A 25,984-nucleotide genomic window follows, 5' to 3' on the forward strand; every position below is an offset into this window, starting at 1 on the left:
GCTCCGCGGGCGGCCCCGCCCCCAGCTCCGCGGGCGGCCCCGCCCCCGGCCGCTCGCCCCGCCCCGGATATCCGGCCTGGCCCCGCCTCTCGGCCGGCGGGCAATATGGCGCTGTGCGAGGCGGCGAGCGGCGTTTGCGCTCTGCTCTGGCCGCGGTTGTTGCTCTTCGGAGACTCCATCACCCAGGTACCGCCGCTCGGTCCTCACATGGCGGGTCGCTTGGGCGCCCACGGCCCCAGCTCACCGGCTGTCCTCCGCACCGGGCTCCCGTCCTCCCGTCTGCCCCGCGGTTATCAAGGTCACCTCCCTGCACCCCGCCTCCCCCGGCACGGGCTGCCCCGAAGGCGGAGCGCCCGGTGGCGGGATCTGTTCGGGGATGCCTGCAGCCTCCGGCAGCAGCCGCCTGCAGCGGCCGTTCGGAGCCCCCCGGCAGGGCTTCCCGTCTCCGGTCGCTCCTGGCTTCAGGGTAACGGTGAGGGTGGCGCCGCGCTTGCACAGCCGTTTCGCGGAGCCTGGTTCGCGGGAGAGGTGAGGAGCCGCGAAGTGAGGTGACCGGCCCAGGCCGCGCCCTGGGCGTGACCGAGCCCGAGTTCCCGGCTTCCCGTCAGTTTTAGGGCGAGTCGGGAGACCTGTACAGGTAGGGGCGCGGTGTCTTCATCTTAGAGTCTTCCTTTTCCACGAAACCTCCTTTGGTCGCTCGCAGCACGGGCGGCACGTTGTGTCCCGCGCGGCGCTTCCGGGGAGGGTCACCTGCGGGAGCGCGGTGGCGGCTGAACCACCTGCTGAGGGTTTGTGCAGCCCGTTCCACTGGGAACGAGCTCCCTCTGCTTCCCCTGGCCGAACAAGCTGATCTTGGACAAAATGTCCCCAAGAATAACGTAGTAGGTGACCTTTTCACCCACGATCATTTCAACCCATATTAAGGAAAAATGTATGTTCTACTTCAGGGAGGAAGTACACTTTAAAAAAATTACTCCCGTGGTGTTTGTGTTCGTTTGTTTTCTTATTTGTCTCTTCAGACATGACTTCCTCAACCAGTTTTCTGTGTTTGTGCCCATTTTTAGGCAAGAAGGGCAGTAAGGGCTTTCCAAACTTATAGGAATGTGTATTTAAAAAAGGTTCACCGCCTGAATTCTGTAATTAACTTCCTCATTCTTTTCAAGTATGGAAATGTGGTACAGCATGGATCTCGCTTCCTAACTGAACATACAATTGATTTTATCTCTTGTACATAAATTTAAGTAGCTGTTCTAAGTAAAAATGACTCTAATATTCTCAATAAAATGCAGATGACTGGCTCAAATCCAATTGATAGGGAAGAAAACTCCCTCTAACTCCCAGAGTGCTGCTGAGGTTTAGCTGTAGTAATTCCTAAAATGACCTCTGAGCGAAGCAAATGATGAAGGCCAAAAAGTCAGGGGGGATGAGAGGAAAACAAAAGGAGTTGATGACCAAAATGTCCCTTTCTAAAGTGTGCTAATTACATCGATAAGTAGTAATGGACTCTTCCTTTTTCAGTTTTCTTTCCAGCAGGGTGGATGGGGAGCATCACTGGCTGACAGGCTGGTCAGGTGAGAATAGTTTCTAGATTGATACTCGAGTGCTTATTGATGGAAAACTATAACTGCATCTCAGAAGACAGAGTGAATGATACAGTTTCAAACCGTAAATTCCTCCTTTCTTCATCTTTGTGGGCCTTTCCCGGTTAGTGTACAGGGTTGGGGGAGGGAAGGAGGAAGGGCAGGTGCTCAGGATTCAGCAAAAGTTCTGCTGGATGTGAAATAAAACCCTAAAAGTTGTGGAAAAGATACTGGGTTTGGAGCCAAACAAACACAGTTATTCACCATCTGAGGAAGTTTTTTTTTTTTTTTTGCAGGTATTACTGTGGATATGATTTAAACGAGTAGTAAGGAATTCGATTGAAAGAAAGCAAAGTATATTCATAAACCAAAGTTAGCATCATTTTTGGATAGAGGTTTTTGTCCCCCAAATTCTCTCTATGAAATGTATTAGAAATAGGGGCGCCTGGGTGGCTCAGTCGTTAAGCGTCTGCCTTCGGTTCAGGTCATGATCCCAGGGTCCTGGGATGGAGCCCCGCTTTGGGCTCCCTGCTCAGTGGGAAGCCCGCTTCTCCCTCTCCCACTCGCCCTGCTTGTGTTCCTGCTCTCGCTGTGTCTCTCTCTGTCAAACAAATAAATAAAATCTTAAAATATATATATATTAGAAATAGTGATGATTTGGGCATTTTATTTGCCAGACTTAAGGTAAGCATATGCTAAGGAAGTCATCAAAAGGGAAACACTGCTCCAATTCAAGAGGTTAAAAAATACTTAGAAATATTTTCCACATTAAAAACAGTAAACACAAGTATTTAGAGTATCAGTATACTGGTCAGGAGTTTTGTCTCTCCTTTAGAAGAAATAAGCTGGATGTACTACCAGCTTATTAATACTTGATAATTTCTTCACCAGTATAATAAACACACCAAGAAAATATATTTTATTTCCAAATGTGAAATGTGTTTTAAAATGTCTTCACTTTCTCCTTCATTTTTATCCCCTAAACTAGAAATGAAAAATTTGACTTGGCTTTTTCTGTTCCCAAATGCTTTCCCTATTTAAGTGGACTTAATCTAGAAATATGAAAGTATCACCGGTTTTCCCTTCTGTAAAACGGAAGGATTGTCGCTAAGTTTTACTGAATGCTTACCAAGTGCCAGAAACTAAAATGCTTTATGCGTATTGACTCATTTAATCTTTACAACTACCCTGTAATACAGAGTGAGTGAGTCTCCGATCCATCTTCTAGCTGAGAAGGAATGAGGTGGAGAGGGGTTTTGACAACGTCATTTAGCTAAGAAGTGGCAGGTGGCCCGGCTCCAGAGCCCGTGGTCCTGAACCGCCGGGCAAACTAGGGGGCTGTGGTTGGCGCTGACTGGCACTGGGGGCCGAGAGACCAGGCAGTTACATCCACCGTCCTTTTTTAGCGCTGGAACTGGGTTCTTCCTCTTCCACCGCCAAACAGCTGCCCCTTAGGTGGACATTTTCTTCAGCTGTGTGAACACTTAGGGTGAATTTTCTTTTCAAAGATTTATTGCAGAGAGAGAATGCGCCAGTGGGGGGAGGGGCAGAGAGGCACAGGCAGACTCCCCGCTGAATGTGGAGGGGCAGGGACAGGGCTCGATCTCACAACCCCAAGATCAGGACCTGAGGGGAAACCCAGAGTCAGAAGATCCACCCACTGAACCACCTGAGCCCCTCCCTACCCACCCCCACCCCCACCCCCACCCCCGTGAATTTTTAATGTCAGCTTCAGCCATCTGCACAGCCCTGAACTGATTCACAGCCCTTTGGGGTTTTTTTTTTTTTGAAGTGTAATTAACATACAGTGTTATGTTGGTTTCAGGTGGACCGATTCAGTGTTAAATGTAACCCAGTTTCCAAGTTGTAAAGAGGTACCTCACTGTAACTACATGGATAGTAATCTAAAATACATCATTGTGTCCCATAGGGACATCTTTTACGTTTTAGCATTATAAAAGCATTTTAATAATTCTTAAATCTATTTAAATCCTTTTAAAATTTATTGACATACTTTCATTGGTTTTTTTTAGCCTTATCGCAGTATTTCTTTAAAATACTTTAAGGACTTAAAGGAGTTAGAATAAACTCAGCTTTTTCAGTTTTTAAAAGCTTCTGCTGTTTGCTTTTAAAGATAGGCCCCTGCCTGGTTTATAAAATGGCTTAATCTACATTGTTTCTGGAAGGCAATCTCCTGGAGCTGGGTTGTTCGGCAAGGAATCTTTCAGTTCGTTCTTACCCTTTCCCTCTTCATCTGAACTTAAATACTTGTTATTAGCCATGAATTTAAGTAAAAGTCTTTCTTTTTTCTTATTTATTTGATAGAAAGCAAGCACAAGCAGGGGGAGAGGGAGAAGCAGGCTCCCTGCTGAGCAGGGAACCCGATGTGGGGCTCGATCCCAGGACCCTGGGATCATGACCTGAGCCGAAGGCAGACGCTTAACCAACTGAGCCACCCAGGCGCCCCTAAAAGTCTTTCTTAATGTGCCAGTTTCTGTAGCCTTTGGAATAAGTTGGGCACTATTAATGATACTGTTCAAGCCAGAGAAATTCAGTTAGCCTTCCCCTTTCAGAAGGGAACTGTAACAGTTTCAACCCTGGGCCTCACTCACTCGCACTTTTTTCCTAGTTCATAGCCTTATACTAATGATTTTTTTTTTCAATATGTAATGGCTGCTGTTTATTGAGCTCCTTATGTGTGTCTGGTTACTTTTAATCTTCACACTGCCTAGCAGATTAGGTATTATGTTCATCTTTTGCAGTTGGGGAGCCTGAAGCTCAGAGAAATTAGGTAAATGGCCAAGGCCAGATCTGGTAGTCAAGGGCAGGGAGGTCCAGACCCTGGCTGCTCTGATTCCAGACTTTCAGCTTTCCTGCCACATCACACAGGCCTTAGGGAGCAAGCTGCCTTGCCTTCTGGTTTTTTAAGCATTGCAGTGAGTAAACCATTGGAGGGAATGTAAAACAGACTCATCAAAATTCTAGGGTATTCTTTTTTTTTTTTTTTTTTAAGTAGGCTCCATGCCCAGCATGGAGCCCAACACAGGCTTAAACCCATGACCCTGAGATCAAGACCTGAGCTGAGATCAAGAGTTGGACGATTAACTAACTGAGCCACCCAGGCGCCCCAAGAGTATTCCATTTAAATTGAGTCTTTAAAATGGCTAGTCAGCTTTTTGTAACGATTATGCATGAAAAACACCAAGAAATCACACTTAGAAATAAATGTGGCTGAATTTTGTTATTGTTGTCCCCAAGATTTAAACATTTTCAGAGCTTTTCGAGTAGCAGCAAACCAAGTCTCCGGTTGTCTCAGCCTCTGTTCCCTGGCCTTGTAGGCCCGTGTTCTCTGCTGAGATGTAGGAATGGGAACTATACACCGAAGTAAGCCACGTCGGTTTGCTAACCAGAAGTTGGACTCTGAGGGGTTTTTAAAATTTTATGGACAACTTTAAGCGTCTGCAAACACACCAGGGGTCCCGGCCACTAAGTAAAGGAACAGGGACACAAATCCAGGCAACTAGCTCAAGATCCATGGTCTTTTCCTTGTAGCCTACAGTACTGCGAATCAAACCATGCGTTTTTAAGAAGGCAAAATATACTGAAACACTATATATACATACGTGTGTGTGTGTGTGTGTATATATGTGATTGAATCAAAACCATGGGGGGATACTGAGAATGATGTGTGAGTGTAGGTTCATCACCTACAACAAATGTGCCTCTCAGGGACGGGGGGCTGTTGATAGTTGGGGAGGCTCTGCATGTGGGGGGCAGGAGTATGCAGGAGCTCTGTGTTCCTTTCGATTTGCTGCACCCCTAAAATGCCTCTTAAGTCTGTAAAAAGTCTCAGAAATCTTCTGTATAGATACCCTCTCCCCCCGCTGACGAACCGTTGTTACCCTTGAGCTCCAGCTTGTTAGTGACTTTCCACCCAAGATGCTTGCTCAGATTAACACCTGTCTGCTGTGAGGACCCTGTGACAGGACCCCAGCCCCCGCCACGCGCGAGTCCGCAGACGTGATGCCGGCCCCTTTGCTCGGCTATTCATAACCCCTCTTGTCAAGGAAAGACGACCTAGATCTTGGAAAGACTTTAAGGACAGCATGTTCAACTACGTTAATGCTCTTCTCCAAGTGAAAGCACGGCAGAGGCGCCCGGCTGGCTCAGTCCGAAGAGCCTGCGACTCTTGATCTCGGGGTCATGAGTTCAAGCCCCACGTTGGGTGTAGAGATGACTGAAATAAACTTTAAACAAAGTGAAAGTACATCAGAGCTGCACGACATCAGCAGGTCCCACAGCCTGGAGGGCACACACTTGGGGGTTCACTGCCGATGGACTAGAAACCGTTCTTTGCTCACAATTCATCTTTTTTTTTTAAATTCTTCATTTCAGAAAATGTGATGTTCTGAATCGTGGATTTTCAGGTTACAATACCAGATGGGCCAAAATCATCCTTCCAAGATTAATCAGGAAAGGGAACAGTCTGGACAGCCCAGTAGCAGTTACAATTTTCTTTGGTGCCAATGACAGTGCGCTGAAAGGTAAAAGCATTCTTGTTTTCCTAATTCATCTTTAGCTGTGTTTTGTTTTGAGAGCGTGACCACACACATGTGGGGGGGGGCGGCGCAGAGAGAGCGAGAGCACAAGCAGGGTGAGGGGCAGAGGGAGAAGCACGCTCCCTACTAAGCAGGGAGCCTGATGTGGGGCTTGATCCCAGGACTCTGGGATTGTGACCTGAGCTAAAGGCAGATGCTTAACTGACTGAGCCACCCAGGCGCCGTGGAGAGGCAGAATCTTAAGTAGGCTCCATACCCAGCGGGTGAGCCCGACACAGGGCCCGATCTCACGATCCTGAGATCACGACCTGGCAGAAACCAAGAGTCAGGCACTTAACCGAATGAGCCACCCAGGCACCCTGGAAAGTATTTTTTAAGCACTAATACTTAGAGCTGCTGAGTGTGGAGTGAAATGGGCACGCTCTTCCGTAACTGGTGGGGAAACTTGTGATCTTTCCGGAAAGATACTTGACGGCATGCACCCCATCTAGAAATCCAGCCTAATACTCAGTAATGCAGCAGGCAGATGTGCAGACGCCTGGGATGGTATTTGGAATGGCAGGCATTAGGGTGCCATGTGGTAAAGTAGACGCATCAAGCTGGTCACGCAACAACTAACCATGTTTTTGAGGGCTACTAATGGACACAGAAATGCCCATAATATAACATTATGTGAAAAAAGAACAGTATGGTTATGTATCTTCAGTGTCATCCCAGTGTGTGTGTGTGTTTTAAATATGTGAGCTCCATAAGAACAAAGATCTTTGTAGGTTTGTTTTGTTTTGTTTTTAAGATTTTATTTATTTGACAGAGACACAGCGAGAGAGGGAACACAAGCAGGGGGAGCGAGAGAGGGGGAAGCAGGCTTCCCGCGGAGCAGGGAGCCCAATATGGGGCTCGATCCCAGGACCCTGGGATCCGACCTGAGCAGAAGGCAGACGCTTAACGACTGAGCCACCCGGGCGCCCCACGGTGTATTTGTTTTTTAAAGTATACGTATCAACATGGAAAAGATGAGAAGTAGATCCAAGTGCCACCCGTGGTGTTCTGGGTGGTAGGATCACGGGTGATTTTATTTTGCTCCTACGATTATACTTACATGTGGCTTGGAAAATGGCTGCAGTGAGTCTTGGGATACTTGCCTGTGAGCCCGTTAGGAATGACCCTCTGCAGGCTCGGCGGGAGTGGTGGCAAGAGCGAGTGCTTCCGGTGTGGTGGCGCCTTGCTCTAGTGCCTCCCACGCTTCGCCGAGGTCCCTTCCACACCCGTCAGGGAGAGCCGGTTATCGGCGTGTTACCAGGGAGGAGACCGAAGCCCGGGGAGGGTCGAGCGTGTGTGCCAGGGCCCCGGCTCGGATGGCGCGCGGCCGCAGACTCGTGGCCAGCGGGAGCCTCGGCGGTCTGCGGTGTGACGTCCGCCGTGTGAAGAGCCGGGTCCTGCGCCCCCCGCCCCCGTTTCTGTCCTCGGGGCTCAGCCTGCCCGGCGCCATCAGGAGTCCCGCGGATCTGTGAACTCGTCTTACTCTTAACTGCGCTCCCTCGTAACAAGGTGCATTTGGAGTATCCGTGTTCCTCCCGAACAGACGAGAACCCCAAGCAACACATCCCGCTGGCCGAGTACGTGGCCAACTTAGAGAGCATGGTGGGGTACCTGCAGGAGGCCGGCGTCCCCCGCAGCCGCGTCGTCCTCATCACGCCGCCCCCGCTCTGTGAGGCCGCCTGGGAGCAGGAGTGCCTCCTGCAAGGTATGCGCGCCGGCTTCCGGGCCCGCGAGGACACCGAGCCTGGGGGCGCCCCGCGGCCGGGCGCGGGACTCGCCGTGGCTGGGGCGGCGTGGCCTGCTCCCGCCGGACCCCAAGCGCGGCCGAGTCCGACAGCCTGCGGCGCGGGGCTGGGACCCCGACGTCCACACGTGGGGGCGTCCCCCGGGCCTCCCAGCAGTGCGAGCTGCCGAGGCCGCTGCTCTGCCCTTTGTCGGCGCAGCCCTGCCTGTGCCCTGTGCCGGCACCCCTCCTCCTCCTCCCCGACCGCGGGCTCCTCCGCGGGCGCAGCTCTCCGCCTGCCAGCGCCAGGTTTCTGCCCGGCCGCACCGGGAGGCACTTTTGTCGCCACCGCTGTTCGTCCTTGTACTTTTAGGTGCTAAGCCAGGACCTGGCCGGGTGCCCCGGAACCCAGTACCTGCCTGTTGCACTAGGGAGGGCAGTGGGCCCGTCAATAGATAACTTGCCACAATGTGATTAACGGTCTAACAGACATATTGAAACAGTCTGTTGAAAGTACAGAAGCAGAATCTTGAGATGTCCAGAAAGTTCCCCATAGGAGGTAAATAGGGCAAGTTTACCCTGAAGAAGAGGACAGATAGGGAGGAAGGGGCCAGGCCCGCTGGCGGCAGACATCTGAAGGGCAGTCGCGGGAAGTGGACGAATTGCCCTGTCGTTTGCTCCGGAGGGCAAAGCGGGGACCCCCCAGCGGCCATCCTCCTGTGAGGGCTTGTGAGCTCGCAAGTCTGTGCTAAGCCTGGACGAGCAGAGTGCCAGTTAGAGCTTCGGCAGCGCTTCGCAGACCACAGGCCACAACCCTTTCGGGGCTCATGAAACCGAGCGAGTGACCTTTTTTTGAATGGAATAGAAAAAAATCAGGATCTGGGGCACAGTAGGCATTGTTTCGTGAGACTTGTTTCACTTCCGTAGACGTGGGTGGAGGCCCGGTGGAGAACCACAGACGGTTCAGCAGCCCGGTTCCCGAGCCACAGGCTGCGAGGACGTTCTCGGGAAGACAGGCCCGTCCGTTTCCGTCTCGGCACCGGTGGCGGGGAGGGAGCCGCCCGCCCAGCCCACGATAGTTGCGGAGAACGAGCCTCCGCAGCCCCTCCCGGCTCTGCCCTTCTCGGGCTGAACCCCAGTGAGCTTCACTCCAGTGCGGGGGCCTCTCCTCACATCCAGATTCAGGGGTCTCGGCCCGGCGTCCCCCTTCCTAGCCTCTGGGTCCCGACGGCTGCCGCCGGCCTCTCCTGCCTCTGCATTTCCGTTCCGTGTCCCCTGCGGTGACCAGCCACCGTCCCCTCGTCCCCATGGTCCCGTGCCGGGTAGCGCAGCACACGGGGACCATCGTCCCCCAACCGGGTCCGGCGGTCCGTGCCTGTGCACCAAGCATGGCCGGCCCAGGCCAGCTGCCACCCACGCGCTCTCTCAACAGGCTGCAAATTAAATCGTCTGAACTCGGTTGTTGGCGAATACGCGGGCGCCTGCTTACAGGTAGCCCAAGACTGTGGGGTCGATGTGCTTGACCTGTGGACCCTGATGCAGAAGGACTCTCAGGTACGGGGCTGGCTCGGGCCTTGGGGTGAGCAGGATCCGACAGACGGGACCCCGCTCTGTGTGGCTCTGCCTAGAGTGGCTCTGAGTAAAGCAACGACCCTTGTTGCTTTCACCGATTAAACCAGAAAGCTGGGGGGAGGGGGGAGGGGGCTTGCCTGGCCTGGTTCCTCTGCTGGACCCAGCAGCTGCCATCCTTCTCCGGGACCCCTTGAACAGTCAGGAGTGAGCACAGAGTGAAATAAATGAGCCAAAAATGGTTCATATTAAGGACATTCAGGCCAAATTCTTTTAGCACTCCCACCCCCTATTGTAAAACTTATTAAAAGGTACAACGATGAATTTAAGCAAGACAGGGTGGTAGCTAAAAATCCTGGCTTGAGCTAGGTAGTTCTAAATATTTTGTTTAAAGCCAGAAAGCCCACTTACAACTATAAAAGGTGAAAGCTGGCCCCCACACAGAGCGGTACGAGGAAGGCAGTCTGACGCTTTCCTGTAGTTACGGGTCACAGGACCCAGCAGCCCCCGCGCTTCAGCCCTCCTGTGGTTTCCCAGGCCAGGAGCAGCAGGGGACAGCATGCAGAGTCCTGGCTTCGTCTGGGTTGAACGTCCATCCAGGAAGTTTGGGAAGGCTATACCGCTCCAGAAAAGGGAACTGCCCGCTACTGTGTCCTTTGAGATTTCTAGAATGGGGGGTGGGGGTGGGCTTTCCTGAGAGATCGTCTCCAAAATGGCAGAGAGGAGCACCGAGGCCTGGGGAGGCCCTGGTCTGGCAGAGTTGTGGACCAGCTGGGCCGCAGGGACGGGGGCTCGGCTTAGGGCGAAGGCTGCTCCTCGGGGTTCCTTCCACCTAACGACCCGCCCGTCCGCCTCCTAGCTAGACCGGGGGAGTCAGAAACCGTGTGGCACCCAGGGCCCTGGGCTCTTCTACCAGCAGGTCGAGTTTCTGTTAATGCACCGTGTTCACTTGTTCGGCCTCTGCCGTCGGAGGAGCTGGAAGGATGGCTCGGGTGGGCGCCGGATGGTACGCGGTTCACGGCGCCCAGTGCGTACCGGGCAGCGAGCCCGCACCTCACAAAGGGGTGGCGACCAGCGGGCCCCCCCAGTTTAACTGTGCTCTCCTCCCTTGCAGGACTTCTCATCCTATCTGTCGGATGGACTGCACTTGTCACCAAAGGGAAATGAGTTTTTGTTCTCCCACCTTTGGCCCCTGATAGAGAAGAAAGTCTCGTCCTTGCCGTTGCTGCTCCCGTACTGGCGAGACGTAGCAGAAGCCAAACCGGAACTGAGCCTTCTGGGAGATGGGGACCGCTAGCCGCCGAAAACCATGCGGCAGAGATCCCGAGATAAGTGATCAGACCTTTGCTCAGGACCTTGGAATAAAAACCACTGAACCTCTGCCACCGAGATTAATAAAAACGTTAGAATTTTCAGGGGAGCTCTGCACCTCGGTACATTGTGTGGTAATACCTGACCGAGGCAGGTGTCCTCAGTGCCCCAGCTACGGAACCAGCCCTGGGCGGCTTGTTTATACGTGGAAAAAAGGTAAAGACAAATTTGTTTAAAAAGTCACAATTTTATAAAAAAGTTTTCTTACATTGAGCTGGGAACTGTTCACTCTCACATACACCCACTCACCTTCTATCAGATTCTGAAAGTGTAACTAAACTGTATCAGGACTAGTTAAGACAGCAAACACCACAAGGTATAAGTTCAAGTATTAGTGTAACAGGCATCTGCATAAGAAACGTCCTTAGAAGGAAAGATTCGATTTATCACAGGTTCAGTTAATTGCCCTCAAAATTTACAAATTATCTCCGTTAGAATGTGTTGGCTATGAGCACATTTCAGTACTTGGGGGGGGGAAAGCTTTTAACTATAATTTTAAGGAAATCAGAGTTCAATTTGATGATTTTTATCCTTCACAAAGTAAATGCACACAGTCCCGAAGCACTAAAGCAAGAAGGGATGCAGGGTCCACCTCCAGGTCACCACCAGGGGTTTTCAGGAACCGGCGGGGGGGAGCCGCAGGCCCGAGAGAGGCAGCGTGCCGCCCCCCGCTCAGCACAACGCCTCGGCCTTTCAAGGCCACCGTTCTTTGGGGAGAACTAGCTCACGTACTTCTTGGCCACTAGGAAACCATGCTCTCATTTTGAAGTTGTTTCGGTTTTGTGAATGGCGAGCCCTTTACGAACACGGCAACAGTACTAGATAAACTTAGAAAACAAAAACTGCCGGGCACATTGGGGCCCTGAGCAGTTGGCAGGATTCTGTAAATTCAATTTGGCTACCTGTAAGCTAGATTGTGTTTTAATTCTTAGAATCCGAAAAACCGTATTAACACATCTATCTTTGGGAATAAGCTGGGTGATTCTCCCTGCTGCTAAAAGCTCTGGGTAATGCCTAAAAACAGAACCCACACTTTGGAAAGAATGTGTAACTCCGTTTTCTCTCCTTTGTCTTTACCTGAAGGCAAAAAATAAAATCTGTGTTCCAGTTATCCTCACAAGTAACTGCCAAATGCCTCCTGATAGTCAGCGGATCATTACAGTGTATATAAAATAAAAAACAAAAAATTGATCATCTCCTTAATCAGTGCTATTCTCAATAAAAAGGTCAATTTACAAAAATGTAAATATTCATAACCTAATCCAGCTGTATTTTCTGCTTTTGCACCACAGGTTGAAGGGTATTTTGAAAGCCAAAAAAACTAAAACCTGAAAGCCTCAAAATAAGCTAGATTCACCTTACCTCTTCCAAAGGACAAGGGCCTAAGCACACAAGTATTTGTGTGTGTGAAGGAGTCCAAACACATGACCAGCATCTGCTGTGAAGTCCCTTATTTCTCCCAAAGCTTCACAAAATGGACGCAGGGATTTCAAGTCCGTCGTACAAAAACCCTGTGCGTGCTGAAGCCCGCGCTCAGGAAGCCCAGCCTAGCACTCGGTCTCCTTGCTGCCCACGCGGTTCTGACGCTGCAGCTTGAAGGAGGCGGCCTTCTCGCTTCTTGTCACCGGACGGCCCGTGAGGTCCTCAAAGGACTTGGCGGCACTGCTGCTGTTGGGGAAGGGATCCTTCTCGAAGCCGTCCTCATCCACGTGCGAGTCTGTGCTGGGGTCCTCCTGGATCGTGTCCATTCGCTGGGGCTCCAGTTTGGGAGCCGCGGGTACGGGCGGCACAGGGGCGGTCTGCAGGGGCTGCGGGCGGCCGGGGGTCTGGGGCACAGGAAAGGGCTTGATGATGCGAACCGAGGCCGAGTCCATGCTGCTTAGCATTTCCACGTTCTGCAAAGACACGGAGTCAAAGACGGATCCAGGTCCTACAGTTCCAACCTCCCCCCCCACCCCACCCCCACGTCTACAGTCTGGGCACCATGACCCCCTCGCGCTAAGCAAAGCATGAGGTGAGGCTCCCCCACCTTCCACATGTCCTGACAACTGGCCATTTGAAGACCCAAAAGAGCACTCACAAGAAACAATCCTATCAAGTCAGGATCCCAAGACAGGGAAAGTTCTCCAAACATTAAATTAGGTCAGCGCGGAACAGCTCAATCGGGGCCGGGGGGCAGGGGGCAGAGGGCAGAGGGCAGAGCAGCTCTTTAAACCTCCATCCGCACAACCGACGGAGGTCCCAGCCTAGAGCCTTCCCACTGCAGCAGGACCTCCCACCAGCCCAAGGCGGCACAGCCGCAAGGGCTGCCAGCCCTCGCTGAGGTGGCCACCCGGAGGCCCTGGAAGGAACTGCTGCACACGGGTACTTACGCTGGGGTGGAACAGAGACAGAGACTCATACTGCTTGTCCAGTTTCTTATCCTAGAAGGAAAACAAGTAGGCAAAGGTCATTCTTACAAATAATTCAGTTACACACTCTCTCCCTTTAGGCTCCTCCTAAGCGAAGAACCACCTCAGAACATGAGTGTGGCAAGTAGTAGCAGGTGCAGTAGAGGAGAAGACTTTCTCACGGAAACTTCACGAGTAAGGAACCAGTCAGGGAACGCTTAAGGACAATTCTCCTGGGAGATTTCCCCAAAGGCACGTCCCTGTGTGTGCAGGGGTCAGACCAGGGCAGTGCTGACCACAGGGGCAGCTGCCGGGGGTCAAGGACGCTGAGGGCAGTCCACCTGGTGCTGGCGTCCAAATGCCCCAGCCCGCCATGGCCTCAACACTCAGCTGTTTCCAGAGTTTACTGTGGCCCAAATTCTTAGAGGAACAGCCTGAAGTCCCTCCATCACACTTCCGCAGAAGGCTGAACACCTGCTTCCATCCCAACGTGGAACAGAGGACTATGGGCAAGGCAGGAGGCGGAGCCCGAAACTCTAGGCCTGGCTTCCAGCTCAGCTGCCCCCACACATTCTGTGGTCGGCGACAGGGCACCACCCTCCCTCCTATCTAGCGGCTTTGCTCCAAAACCAAGGGTCAGGCCTCAGTCCACAATGGCAACTTGCAACGCAAAGTAGATTGGCCTCGCCAGTAAAAACAACAGTAATTGGTGGCACTCTCGGCCACCTGTCAAAGCTCCTACTGTGTCCCCTTAACACAAGCTTTGCTTTAGCAGGGCTGTTCCCTAGATTTCCCTCCCCACACCCTCCATGCTCCCCACCCTGAGGAAGAGCTGCTCAGTGAGAGGGCCCCAGCACAACCGGGAAGGAAGCAGAGGAAGTAAAGACTCCTGAGAAGGAGTGCCTGGGTGGCTCAGTTGGTTAAGCATCTGCCTTCAGTTCAGGTCATGATCCTGGGGTCCTGGGATCAAGTCCCACGTTGGGCTCCCTGCTCGGCAGGGAGTCTGCTTCTCCCTCTCCCTCTGTTCCTCCCCCTGTTTGTGCTCTCTCTCTCTCCCTGTCAAATAAATAAAATCTTAAAAAAAAAAAAAAAAAAAAAGACTCTTGAGAGGTAGCTGTGCTGGAATCTTCCACGTGCTCACATGAGGGGGCACTGCCCAAGAGTTCCAGAGCACAAGCCTGGAAGCCTGGGTCTGATTTCTCGTCTCTACAGCAGACAAATCATTTTCCCACAGAAGCAAGGTGAATGGAGTTGTAAGGATGAGTTTTATAAAGTCCCCAAGTTTATAAATCACGTGGAGTTATTATTAGAGCCCAATTCACCTTGTTAGCTGCTACTCATTTTGAAGGAGAATAATAAAGATTGCTCCTAGATTTAATACCCCATACAATAAGGTCAGGAATCTATATGGTAGAGGGGCGCCACCTCTGGAATGCTGAGGTTATTTGTTCTATTATAACAAAGTCTAAAACGCTCTTGTTTCAAAGCTTCACTCAGAGGTCCTAGGCAAATCCAGTGAAACAACCTCCTGGGCTCGGAAGTATAACATTCCTCAAATTATGTATGAGAACAAATATCCACATATAAAAAGCATAATTCTTTTAAAAAACAATTAGCTAAACTTTTCTCAGGGGATAACCCCAAAAAATGCCACTGGAAACATCAGGTCAGATCTTGCTAAGAACAAATTTTATCTTTTCTGAAAGTTATAAGGTTGGAATTGCTCAAAATTCTAATAAAATGTCTCATTACCTGCAAGTTGGCAACTTACCACGCAATGGACAAGAATGCTGAAGGGGATCCAAAATATCAAGGAGAAAACCAGGACGGAACCTACGATATTGTCCGCTAAAAACTTTCCTGTGAACAATTCCAAACAGTGAATGTTTTGATCAAGTACTTTAGATGCTCAAAATTGAATGCTCTTAGTATATTCTCGTTGTGTCCCATGCCACGGACTGCCGGCCAGGCGGTACCACCGAGGCGGCCCGGACCACCGCCCCAAACCGCGGGTGCTCTTCCAGACACAGCCCCGATATCCATGTGGGGAAGAGATATCACACAATGCTCAACACGATCCCTGGAGTGACGGTGTCAGGGACTAAGCATAGAGAAGGCTACTGCTCACAAGGATGCCTACCAGGACAAAGCTGCTGCTATCCGGGTGTTATTTTTGCGACTGATTTTGTGAAGCCTGCAAGACAGAATACATTGCTGCTTCTGCAAAATCTGAAACCTACTTCTGTTTGTTTTGAGGCCCACATCAAATAGGATTCAGATTTACAACCTACAGGACTGAACCATGCTTATGGTGTCAGGTGTTCATTTTTTTAAGAAGTATTTTGACAAAGTACGGACTTTCCTTGTCTGAAAATCTGTGCATCCGCACTACACGGGGATGGCTAGGAGTCCATTTTATCTTAGCTGACAAAGTTGTTTCAACAAAAGCTGTGAATATTTCCATCTGCTGCTGCAGGATTAGAGCGTATTAATCTGAAAACATACTTCTCTCCTGTCATCCCCGAAATCGGCTCAGCTCTAAGCAAACAGACACCCAGGGTAATCACCTACCGAAAGTATTGATGCTCAGCTGGTCAATGAAGTCCCAAAATCGCTCGATGACATCCTGTACTCGCTTCTCACACTTGCCCTATGAACAGGGAACACACAGCATTGCCCCGAAAAGTACTGCATTAGAAGCAGCATGGCTGTGTACAAATAACTGACACGGAAGGCTTCGTAACATCAAACCTGCAGGGGACCCATTTTTTGACACACGACTTAAGAAAGTAGGATACTTGTCATTGACACTTCCACAATCAGTTCATTTTTATAAGTGAATTTAGAATTCCCAGGAAACGCAACTTGCGAAAACCAATTTAAGACAGGGCACTCTAGCGAGGGCTCCACTCACCGCGCACCCGCGCACACAGAACGGGAGGAACCTAACCAGACTGCCTGGGAAAGCCGGCCTAACGCCTTTAAATCCACTTCTGTGACTCCGCAGGAATAAAATGTGTTTCTCTAGAGAATAAGAGGGTCTGATGCAGGTGCATCGAGCCACCTCTTAGTCTTTCCTGTATCAGCACTGGTTTCAAAATCAAAACTTGCAACTTCACAATCTTAGTCAATTTTATAATTAGTTTAGAAAACCAAATAATTAACACTCACTGCCTAAAAGGAACCAACTTTACCACAGAGGCCCCCGCAGGTCCCACCCAGTCACCGGACTCGGTCCCCTGCTGCGGAGAGCGAGCGCTCCGGTTTCCCTCGGGTCATCCCCACAGCCTCCCCCAGACAGCCGTGCCCACGAGAGCAGGCAGTGGGTTGCAGAGGCGGGCGGCACCCCTTCCACTGGCAAAATCAAACTGCCCGTCTGGCCGTTACAGAAAAAGCTGTACGTATGTAAATACTCACATTCATGTCACAGAAGCCCACCGTACAGGGCTTCCCTTTCCTCAAGAATAAGTTCTTCTGTTCAGCGTCAACGTAGGGCACACACCGGCCCGAGGGGTCCCTACAGCACACCTTGCACGAGTTGTCGGTTTCTGGAACAGAACCAGGGAGCGTATGGACAGCTGGAGTGCAGGCACAACGCTCCTCCTTCCCGCCCCTCCTCCCCACCCTGCTCCCAACGGGAAAGGAAATGCATTTATGTTTCATTTCAATAGCAACCTATCCCTCATTCACCCCCAAAGACTAACTTCTGAGTTCAGGCTCCTTGGTCCTCAGAGAGGCCACAAGGTAAAAACAATTTACACCAAAGAGTTTCCTTTAACAGATTAAAAGCCAAAGTATTCTACTTCAAGTCCTTTATGATACTCAATGTTTCCCTTCATCCCAACGTTCTTGCGACCCTGCTGATTTCAACCCTTGGCGTCTCCGTTTCAAATACACCCGTGGGGAACCAAGGCTCCAGGGAGAACCAGCAGAGCTGCGACAGGACAGGACAGCCCAGCGCGGACGGGAGGGGGCCGCCGCAAGATGCACAGCAGCCGAACCAAGACGCCCTCCATCTAGACCTACCGCCCACGGCACGTGGGGTCACGGAACCAACTGGGGATCACATAAGCCACGTGGCACGCACACCAACAGCAGAAATGCCCAAAAAGTCAACTGGCAACGTAACTCCGGACAGTACGTGACCCAGAGGAAGTCCATAGCTACACTTGGGAGAAACTGAAATCAACTAGAACACAAAAACCAGCAAAACCACTTTAATGGGAAAAGAAAAACCTTTTCCTCATTCATTCATTGATCAAGCATTTCCTGGGCATTTACTGTGTGTGTCTCCAGGGCATCGCCAGCCTCCTGCCACTCACTTGGGAAATTACTTATTTGGCATCTACTGTGTGTCATCTTCCGTATTTACGTGCTGTCCCCCTGGGAAGAGCCGCCTCCTCCACTGTGCACATGGGGAGTCCCCAACCTAGCGGCTCTCACTTCTGGGGTGTTGTGAAAGCAACAGAACTCTCCTGAGGTGAGGCAGGACGGGAAGCTTGGAGCCCAGGCAGTCCCTGAGGCCCCTTCTCAGACCCAGGAGTTCCAAAAAGAGAAGGTGGAAACCTGAGGACAAGTCTGAGAAGCCAGCATGATGTCACCAACCACCACCAGGCGAGGCCCCTGCCCCAGACATCTGGCAGGGAGCGGAGGGCAGCGGGCTCAACCCTGGCGACAACAGCAAACACCCTGACAGGCAGGGTCAGACCCTGGAGCGGGCTCTCTGGCTGAGGTCCTGAAGGAGCGTGCGAGCTCACGGCCGGTGAGCTGCAGACGGCCCCCCTGCCTTCATGGTGTTTAAGACACGGCGGGCGGGGCGCAGCGAGGACAGACCTCCATCCACCCACCCAACCGCAACCACATTCCCTCCTCTCCCACCCCTAAGCCGGCCCCATGGTCTGAAAATGAAGAAGGAAGACCGACGCGCCAGTTTTCACAGACAAGACGGAGGAGCCAGGATCTGAGGCCAGAGAGTTCTCACCGACCACCCTGCCCTCCTCCCAACCCTGTCTGGGTTCTCCCCACCGCCCCGGCCAGCAGTGAGCAGTGAGTACTGCTGGGCTCCCGGAGAGGGACGGGGCCTGGCAGACACAGACCATCTCCCCTCCTGCTGCAAGGACGCAGCACGGACATGTGCTCACCGTTACACGCACAGGACTCCAGCCGATGCTCCCTCTCACAGAAGGGGACGCACTTCCCATCTTTACACTTGCCGAGGTCCAAGCACACCGTGTCATCTGCAGCATTGCCAGGAGCGGGGCACTCACTGCTGTTACCTGGAAGCACGCAGCAAGCACACAGGTCACCGTGAGTCCCACGGCCACCAGTCCTATGGGGCAGGCCTCTGATGCTCACAAAAGTTAGCACCGTGTTTCACGAAGGGTACAAAGTGGCCCAGGGGGGCAGAAGGCCAGTGGTGTACATCCATCAGCCAATAAGCATCGGGTGCCTGGCTGGGTACCCAGCCCTGCGCGGTGCTGGTCCCCGCGCTCCCAAACTGCCCCTCAGCCACTATCTAACATTTTGCTTTTACCTTTTTATTGTGACACATAACTACGTGTAACAGAACACATAGATACATAATATAGACACGCTACGAAAGAGACATTCCAGTGGTCACTCGGACTGAAAAGCAAGCTCTGCAGGAAGGCTCACAGCCGGCGGGGCCCCTCCAGCCTCACCAGTGGCCACTCCCGAGCCCTCACCTCAGCCGGCCTCCAATGTCTTCACCTCTCCAAGGTCTCTCCCTCGGAACCGTAACATACGCTGTTCAGTCTACCCATAATGTTCTCGTTTCCACCCTGTGGGGGCACTGGCTGGCTATTTCTCACCCTTAGATCTGGCTCAAAGACCTCCTTCAGACCTCCGGGGGCCCTACTTTCACCCCACTGTGCTCCTTCGTTAGAGCTATTTCTCTCCTTCAAGCACACATTTTGCAATTTACATCTTTTTTTTTTTTTAAGTAGGGTCCATGCCCAGCAGGGAACCCAAAGCAGGGCTCAAACTCATGACCCTGAGATCAAGACCTGAGCTGAAGGGCACCTGGGTGGCTCAGTCGGTTAAGCGTCTGCCTTCGGCTCAGGTCATGATCCCAGAGTCCTGGGATCGAGCCTCACATTGGGCTCCTTGCTCAACAGAGAGCCTGCTTCTCCCTCTCCCACTCCCCCTACTTGTGTGCTCTCTCTGTGTCAAATAAATAAGTAAAATCTTAAAAAAAAAAAAAGACCTGAGCTGAGATCAAGAGTCGGGCATTCAGCTAACTGAGCCACCCAGGCGCCCCTCAATTTACATCTAGGTGATGATGTGTTTTCAGTTCCCCTCTCGGACTGGTGAGCTCCACGAAAGCAAAGATCAAATCTATTAATGAATCAACTTACGTCGAATCCCTACCACACACCATAAGTACGCCACAGATTATTTCTTAAATGAACCAATGATTCTTCCAGACAAAGAAAAGCCACAGAAGGATGTTAAATTCAAGTTTCTCACTGGAATGAGGGGCTCATTCTGGAAAATGAGCAACACACAGTTAAACATGACCACAAGAAGAGAACTACTATATGCAAACAGAGGACGGTGACCAGAGCTGGAGTCCTGGCCTTTCGCCTGACGAACGGGACCAATCCATGGAGTCTGAAAGAACTCGGACTTCAAAGTCAGTGGAATGGTGACAGGAAACTTAAAGGAACCTGCCCTGGCTCAAACAAAAGCAGCCTTCCATGAAGTACCCAATATACACCATACGCTACTAACGCGGGCACATCACACGTGCCTCCGGTCTGACGAAACCCTTCATGGCACTGGGCACTCAGTGCCAACAGGACAGGCACGTAACAAGCTTGCTGCTGCTGAAAGCAGGCTGTGGGAAAAGGGCAGCACGCCCGTCAACGGTGACACCGAGCTGCCACGGTATTTTCAGTCTGTTCTGCTGCCCCGAACACATACGTGCAAAATGCCCCGTGAGTATCTGCAGAACATCTGTGCTCAGAAGACTAAAATCACAGCATCAGACACAGAGGAAAATCATCACAGACACAGTGCCACCTAGCTGCCCGGGCTCACGAGGCTCAGGGTGCATCAGACCCAGTGGGCAGACCACTGCGCCCGTCCTCAGAGCTGCCTGGGGCCCGGGGCCCGGGGGGAGCGTGGAGGGGGCCAAGAACGTCCATGTCTAACAAGGTCCCAGGTGATGCTGACGCTGCTGGTCGTGAATGCTGAGTCCTAATAATGAGTTTATGTTCTGCTAGCTGCTCCTTCCTATAAAATATCAAGGGAACAAAAGGCTATTTGATAAGAAGGAATAAAGTTTTTCAAACTGCTTTGCTTAGGCTTATTGAAAAAGAACATTTTTCTGAATCTGCTTTACTACTAAAATAAAGACTGAAACATTGAGCACAGCTAGAAAATGTTCGTGTGAAGCTTGACTGGGACTGTTCCAGCTCCTGACAAGTGGCAAACTGTGGTCACGCCAATAGAATGCAAGAGTCACGAGCGGCATCTTATAAAATGCACGTTGAAAAGGCAAAGGAAAAACCAAACTGAGAGAAAGCTTCACTGGGAAGGCTATAATCAAAAAGACAACAAGTGTTGCTGAGGACGTGGACAAAGAGGAAGCCTCAGACACTGCTGGGGGGAATGTAAAATGGCGCAGCCACTGGGGAAAACAGCTTCACAGCTCCTCAAACGATGGAACAGTTACCATACGACCCAGCGATTCCGCTCCTGGGTCCAGACGGGGCAAAGACAGACATACAACCACACAAAAACTTGCACACAAATGTTCATAACAGTGTTATTCATCATCGGAAAGTGGGAATAATCCAAAAGTCCATCAACTGATGAATGAATGAAACAAAACGTGGCACATCTGAACACAATGGGTGATCACTCAGCAGTAAGAATAAATGAAGTCCTGCTTCGTGCTATGACATGGATGAATCTTGAAAACGTGACTCTGAATGAAAGAAGACAGCTATAAAGGGCCACATATTGTAGGATTCTGTTTATATGAAATGTCCAGAACAGGCAAATACACAGAGACAAAAAGTAGATTACTGGTTATCTGGGGCTTGGGGGGCGGGGGGTGGTGATGAGGAGATTCAGGAATGGCTACAGGACACGGTTTTCTTTTTGGGGTGATGAAGACGTTAACAGACTGCCAGTGGTTACACAAACGTGAACACCTTACAAACCACTAACTGTACACTTCAAATGGGTGAACAGGTCGCCTGGGTGGCTCAGTCATTAAGCGTCTGCTTTGGCTCAGGTCATGATCCCAGGGTCCTGGGATCGAGCCCCGCATCGGGCTCCCTGCTCAGCAGGGAGTCTGCTTCTCCCTCCGCCTGCCACTCCCTCTGCTTGTCCTCTCTCTCTGATAAATACATAAAAATAAAATCTTTAAAAAGTTTCTGTTCCAAGGCGGACAACAGATAGGAGGAAGGTATATGCAACTTTTAAACCAACTAAATCATCATACAATGACTCCTCCAACGATAGCAAAACGACAGGAAACCCAAATTTTTTAAAAGTGAACCAAATAGGGGCACCCTGCTGGCTCAGTCATTTGAGCGTGTGACTTTTTTTTTTTTTTTTTTTTTTAGGTTTATTTGAGAAGAGAGCGCAAGAATGCACGAGAGTGTACATGATCAGGGAAAGGGGCAGAGGGGAGGGAGAGAATCTCAGACTTCCTGCTGAGCGCAGAGCCCAATGCAGGGCTTGGTACCAAAACCCTGAGATCGTGACCTGAGCCAAAACCAAGAGCTGGACCACCTACGCACCCCAGAACATGCAACTCTTGACCTCAGGGTTGTGAATTCAAGTCCTATGTTGGACATGGAGAATACTTTAAATTAAAAAAAAAAAAAAAAAAGACCACATATATGAATTGGCTATTTACAAAAGGAAAAATCCAAATGGCTAACAGACAGGAGATGTTCAAGAAACATGCAAATACGGATGAGAGATCACTTTACATTCATCAGACTGGCAAAAAAATAAGACCATCTGGATGACAGCGAGGGCTGACAAGGAGACTGGGATGCAGGAATCCGCACACCCTACTGGCGCACCAGGGCTGCTGTTCTAGAGAGATCAACGTAGGGCTGCTTTCTATGACCAAGCAACTCCACTCCTTCACGTGCACCCAGGAAACGCTTACAACACCTGGAAGGTGCATGGGAGATTGTCTGTCGTAGTTCTGTGGTACCCAGAAGATGAAGGCAATCCGAGCCATCACTTAGTGAACAGATGGGTACAATACACTACATAAGTAAACTCAGCAGGTGCCCCAAACAATGAACTATGTACAGACATGGATATAGACAAAGACAGATGGTCTGTGAGATGGTCTAAAAGAAGATCTGAAGTCGAGTATTATCCTGGCATGTTAAAAACACATATACACAAAATAACACTCCCCCATATTTCATGGAAATACACATAGCCAGGCAAACATTAAACGCATTCCATGTGCCGCCTGTAAGAGGAAGGAGGTGAGGGAAACCAAGTGGACGAAAGGCAAGTGAGAAAGCAGGACGGGTCTGGCACCGACCAATGGTAAGTGCATCTCCAACTAAGGAGTAGGATTCTGAAGGCTGTTTTCATCTGAACGAAACACAGTGTTGTTTCAAACATACACACATCCGCCGGAGCCAAGTATCCCAAGAGAACGAGCAGAAGGACTCACCTGTGCAGTAAGACACGCCTTTGCAAGTGGCATTGATAGCCTCTTGGCACTTCTTCTGGGCAGTCTCGAACTGACAGTTCTTACAGCAAGGACTGTTCCTATCACTGCAGAGGTAGAGCAGACAGGAAGAGATCCAGTCAAAGGTCAGCCCCACAGCAAACACTACAGACATGTCAGAGGGCCCTGAAGATGGCAGGGAAGGCGTCCTGGCTGGGCTGCCCAGCGCTGCATGCTCAGCCCTCCCGGACACTGGCCCACCTGCACACACTCATCAGGCAGCAGCGATGCAGACAGTAAGCGCAGAGAGGTCCGAGGGGACGCATCCTCAGAACACCTTGGTGTCCTTGGTTTTCGTTAACTTAACACAGTAATTAAAAAAAAAAAAAAAAAAGGAAGACACGGGCCTGCAAGGCCACTAACAGTGAGGAAGCTAGGCAGCCCGAGTCCTAGTTCCCATCAGTATTTATAACGACCGTCCACGCTGTACATCGCTCACATCTGCTACTCACCATAAAGTCAAGTTCTCCCCTTCTACGCTAAGCCAGGCACCAGTCAGCAACATGGAAACACAGGTACTTCTAATTTGTAACCTGCTTCCTCTGCATTTAGTGTATGCCATTAAACAGGATTCTCCAACACTGTTTTATTGCATAGAAACACAATAATTTAGATCTCAGGACTGTCATTCTCATTAGGTCTAATATCTTGTTACTATAAAAGGCGGCAGCCGTGAACATCCTCATTAAATCACCTCTTGTGTTTCCTTAGAAAAGACTCTCTGAGCTGTGGGGTCCCAAATCAAAAAGTCTACAAGATGAAAGATTTTGTGACATAAAGTCACACGGCTTCTCAGAAAGCAGTTTCCTTGCTGTAAAGGACAAGGAGAGACAAACACGCCCACGCGAGCACACCCCCCTTCCCGATTCTCAGGCCCCGAGCTCACCTGCACTGCACGCCCGCCCTCAGCATGCAGTCACTGCTACAGCACGTGTCATTGTTCAGGTACATGATGCCAGGGTCGCACTCCTCTCCTTCGTCCACCCTGGAGTTCCCACACACTTTGTTGCTTCGCTCTTGAAAACACTCCTGGGCCTTACTTTCAATGGTCTTATAGATGGACTGCTTACTGCAGTTTGAAAACATCTTACAAGAAAAAAGGCCACAAAGGAACCAAATTGACAAGACATCATTCCCATGTAGTGTTTGTGTTTCTTCTCTAGAGACAAACTCTTACTGTAACAGCCAAAATCACAGCCACCTCAAAGGTCTGTCAAATTCCATCACTGTCACCTCAAAAGGCCAGCTATAGGGAATCAAGCTGTCCCCCAGTTGGGTGCTCAGAAGCTGGTGTGAATTTGGTTAAAAGCCTAAAATTCTTCCCAGGCAAGCTGTACAAACACGGAGACCACGCATCCCAGTCAGTCCCATCGAGAGGACCCACGGTCCAGCCCCCCCACCCCCCCCCGACTCTCCGATGGCACCTGGCACCGCTGCAGTGACAAGAATAAGGCCCACACCACCACCTTCCTGCACATGACGAGTCTACCTCTGATTTACTTCCTTCTCTTTGCCCGGGCTATGTGTACAAATGACCCATGTTCCAAGTTTTTAAAGAGATAAGCATAGTAAGAAGTAGGATATTATATACAGTCTATTAAAAGATAAAAATCCAAATTGTTACCTAAACATTCACATGGGTCTCCATAATTTTCAGTTTGAGATTTCTGCAGGTGACCCATGTCCCAAAGGAAGCCTCTACCCTCGCTTCTCCACTTGCAATATAGAACCAGGGAAATGGCCTCCTTATAAATTTGGGGATTTTTACCGGGAGCCCCGAAATGGAGTCCATTTCCCAAACCATCTGAAATTAGCAAGAAAGGGAGTAAAAGACTTGAGGGAAACTTGTGCAGTGATTTCTTGAGGCAGGGTCTTCACAAGTGCTTGCTGCACAGTTGCTAAAATGGCTTCATTTTGCCCCAGACGAGAGCCATGAAGCCCCTGGGGAACAGAGAACACAGGACCCTCCAAAGGTAACTTGATCGTTGAGTCAGATACCGAAAGGATTGCTTTTACAATGATATCCAAGACCTTATCACCTGAAACAGAAATATTAACCAGGCTTTTTTTTAAAGGATCTTCCCATTTATTCTATGGTAAAGATATTTAAGGTCTGGTTATCTCAGTCTAGGCCTCGGGCAGTTAGAATTTGCTGGGTTTACTCACAAGCACTGCAGATTCATGAACTCAATTTTATCAGTTCACTCATGGGAGATCAGATGCTAAGAAATCAGAATTCACACTGAAGCAGTAAGCAGCCTCCTCACTATCTTATCAGAGCCACACGCCCGAGTGGCGGGGCCCTTGGGCAGAGCTAAGAGGAACGTGGTTTTCACGTTCCCTGAAGACCTCTGGCCTTCTCTTTGCACCCGTCCCACACTCTCTCCTCTTGTGCCAACAAGCCCTCCTACAAGCTTACCCCCCTCGTGCCATCTGACCGCAGTGAGGCCCGAGGCACATCACTTCTCAGCAGATTGTCTGTGAGAGGTACCAGGCCCCGTCTTTCGAGGTCAAGGAAACTGGAGTGCTTTTTATCTAGTTACAAACATTTTTATTAAGGAATTCATTTAAAATGTAGATTAGAAGACACCCAGTATCTTTTTACAAGAGGATCACTACTTGGGTAAACCAAACTAATAGAAAATACACTAAATATGATGTGTTTGGGACAAAATAAATAAATGGATAAATTGTTCTTTTTTGATAAACTGGCACTTCCTTTTCTTGTCCCGCACATTTTATTTAAGTAAGCTCCACATCCAACATGGGGCTTGGATTCACAACCCTGAGATCAAAAGTCACGTGCCAGGTGCCCCAAGAGTTGTCTGTGTTTTTTTCTTTTTTTAAAAAGTAAGCTCTATGCCCAATGTGGATGACGGGCACTTCCTAAATTTATTTTTTTTAAGGTTTTACTTATTTGAGAGAGAGCAAGCATGAGCAGGGGGAGGGGCAAAGGGAGAAGCAGAATCTCTGCTGAGCAGGGAGCCCGATGTGAGGCTCAATCCCAGGAC

At 50.4% G+C, this 25,984-nt stretch overlaps 2 protein-coding genes across 5 annotated transcripts in view; one reads left to right on the forward strand and one right to left on the reverse strand.

The window, feature by feature from the left end:
* The first annotated feature begins 86 nt into the window (after positions 1 to 86).
* Positions 87 to 10,890, forward strand: LOC118007303 (isoamyl acetate-hydrolyzing esterase 1 homolog). The gene is made up of 6 exons (XM_035000333.1): positions 87 to 186; positions 1,519 to 1,571; positions 5,976 to 6,124; positions 7,722 to 7,883; positions 9,334 to 9,455; positions 10,585 to 10,890. Exons 1-6 carry the CDS (start codon positions 106 to 108, stop codon positions 10,765 to 10,767), a joined length of 750 nt encoding a protein of 249 aa, XP_034856224.1. The 5' UTR covers positions 87 to 105; the 3' UTR covers positions 10,768 to 10,890.
* A 122-nt stretch (positions 10,891 to 11,012) lies between these two features.
* The window catches only part of LOC118007302 (disintegrin and metalloproteinase domain-containing protein 17-like), a 51,242-nt gene continuing 36,270 nt past the window's right edge, over positions 11,013 to 25,984 (reverse strand). For all 4 annotated transcript variants that reach the window (XM_035000329.1, XM_035000330.1, XM_035000331.1 and 1 more), the window contains 8 exons: positions 23,860 to 24,059; positions 22,917 to 23,020; positions 18,373 to 18,507; positions 16,649 to 16,779; positions 15,803 to 15,881; positions 15,003 to 15,091; positions 13,214 to 13,264; positions 11,013 to 12,736 (listed from right to left, as the gene is read on the reverse strand). In XM_035000329.1, the coding sequence (XP_034856220.1) occupies positions 12,389 to 12,736; positions 13,214 to 13,264; positions 15,003 to 15,091; positions 15,803 to 15,881; positions 16,649 to 16,779; positions 18,373 to 18,507; positions 22,917 to 23,020; positions 23,860 to 24,059 (1,137 nt within the window). In that variant the 3' untranslated portion in view covers positions 11,013 to 12,388. The remainder of the gene's footprint in view (positions 12,737 to 13,213; positions 13,265 to 15,002; positions 15,092 to 15,802; positions 15,882 to 16,648; positions 16,780 to 18,372; positions 18,508 to 22,916; positions 23,021 to 23,859; positions 24,060 to 25,984) is intronic.

Source organism: Mirounga leonina, unplaced genomic scaffold, assembly GCF_011800145.1.
Source record: "Mirounga leonina isolate KUSES-001 unplaced genomic scaffold, KU_Mleo_1.0 Mir_117, whole genome shotgun sequence".
Classification (NCBI taxonomy): domain Eukaryota; kingdom Metazoa; phylum Chordata; class Mammalia; order Carnivora; family Phocidae; genus Mirounga; species Mirounga leonina.

Coding starts and splice junctions, on each gene's coding strand:
- LOC118007303 (XM_035000333.1), top strand. CDS start 106: ATGGCGCTGTGCGAGGCGGCGAGCGGCGTTTGCGCTCTGCTCTGGCCG. Junction 187..1,518: donor TCGGAGACTCCATCACCCAG/GTACCGCCGCTC, acceptor TTCCTTTTTCAG/TTTTCTTTCCAGCAGGGTGG. Junction 6,125..7,721: donor CAATGACAGTGCGCTGAAAG/GTAAAAGCATTC, acceptor CCTCCCGAACAG/ACGAGAACCCCAAGCAACAC.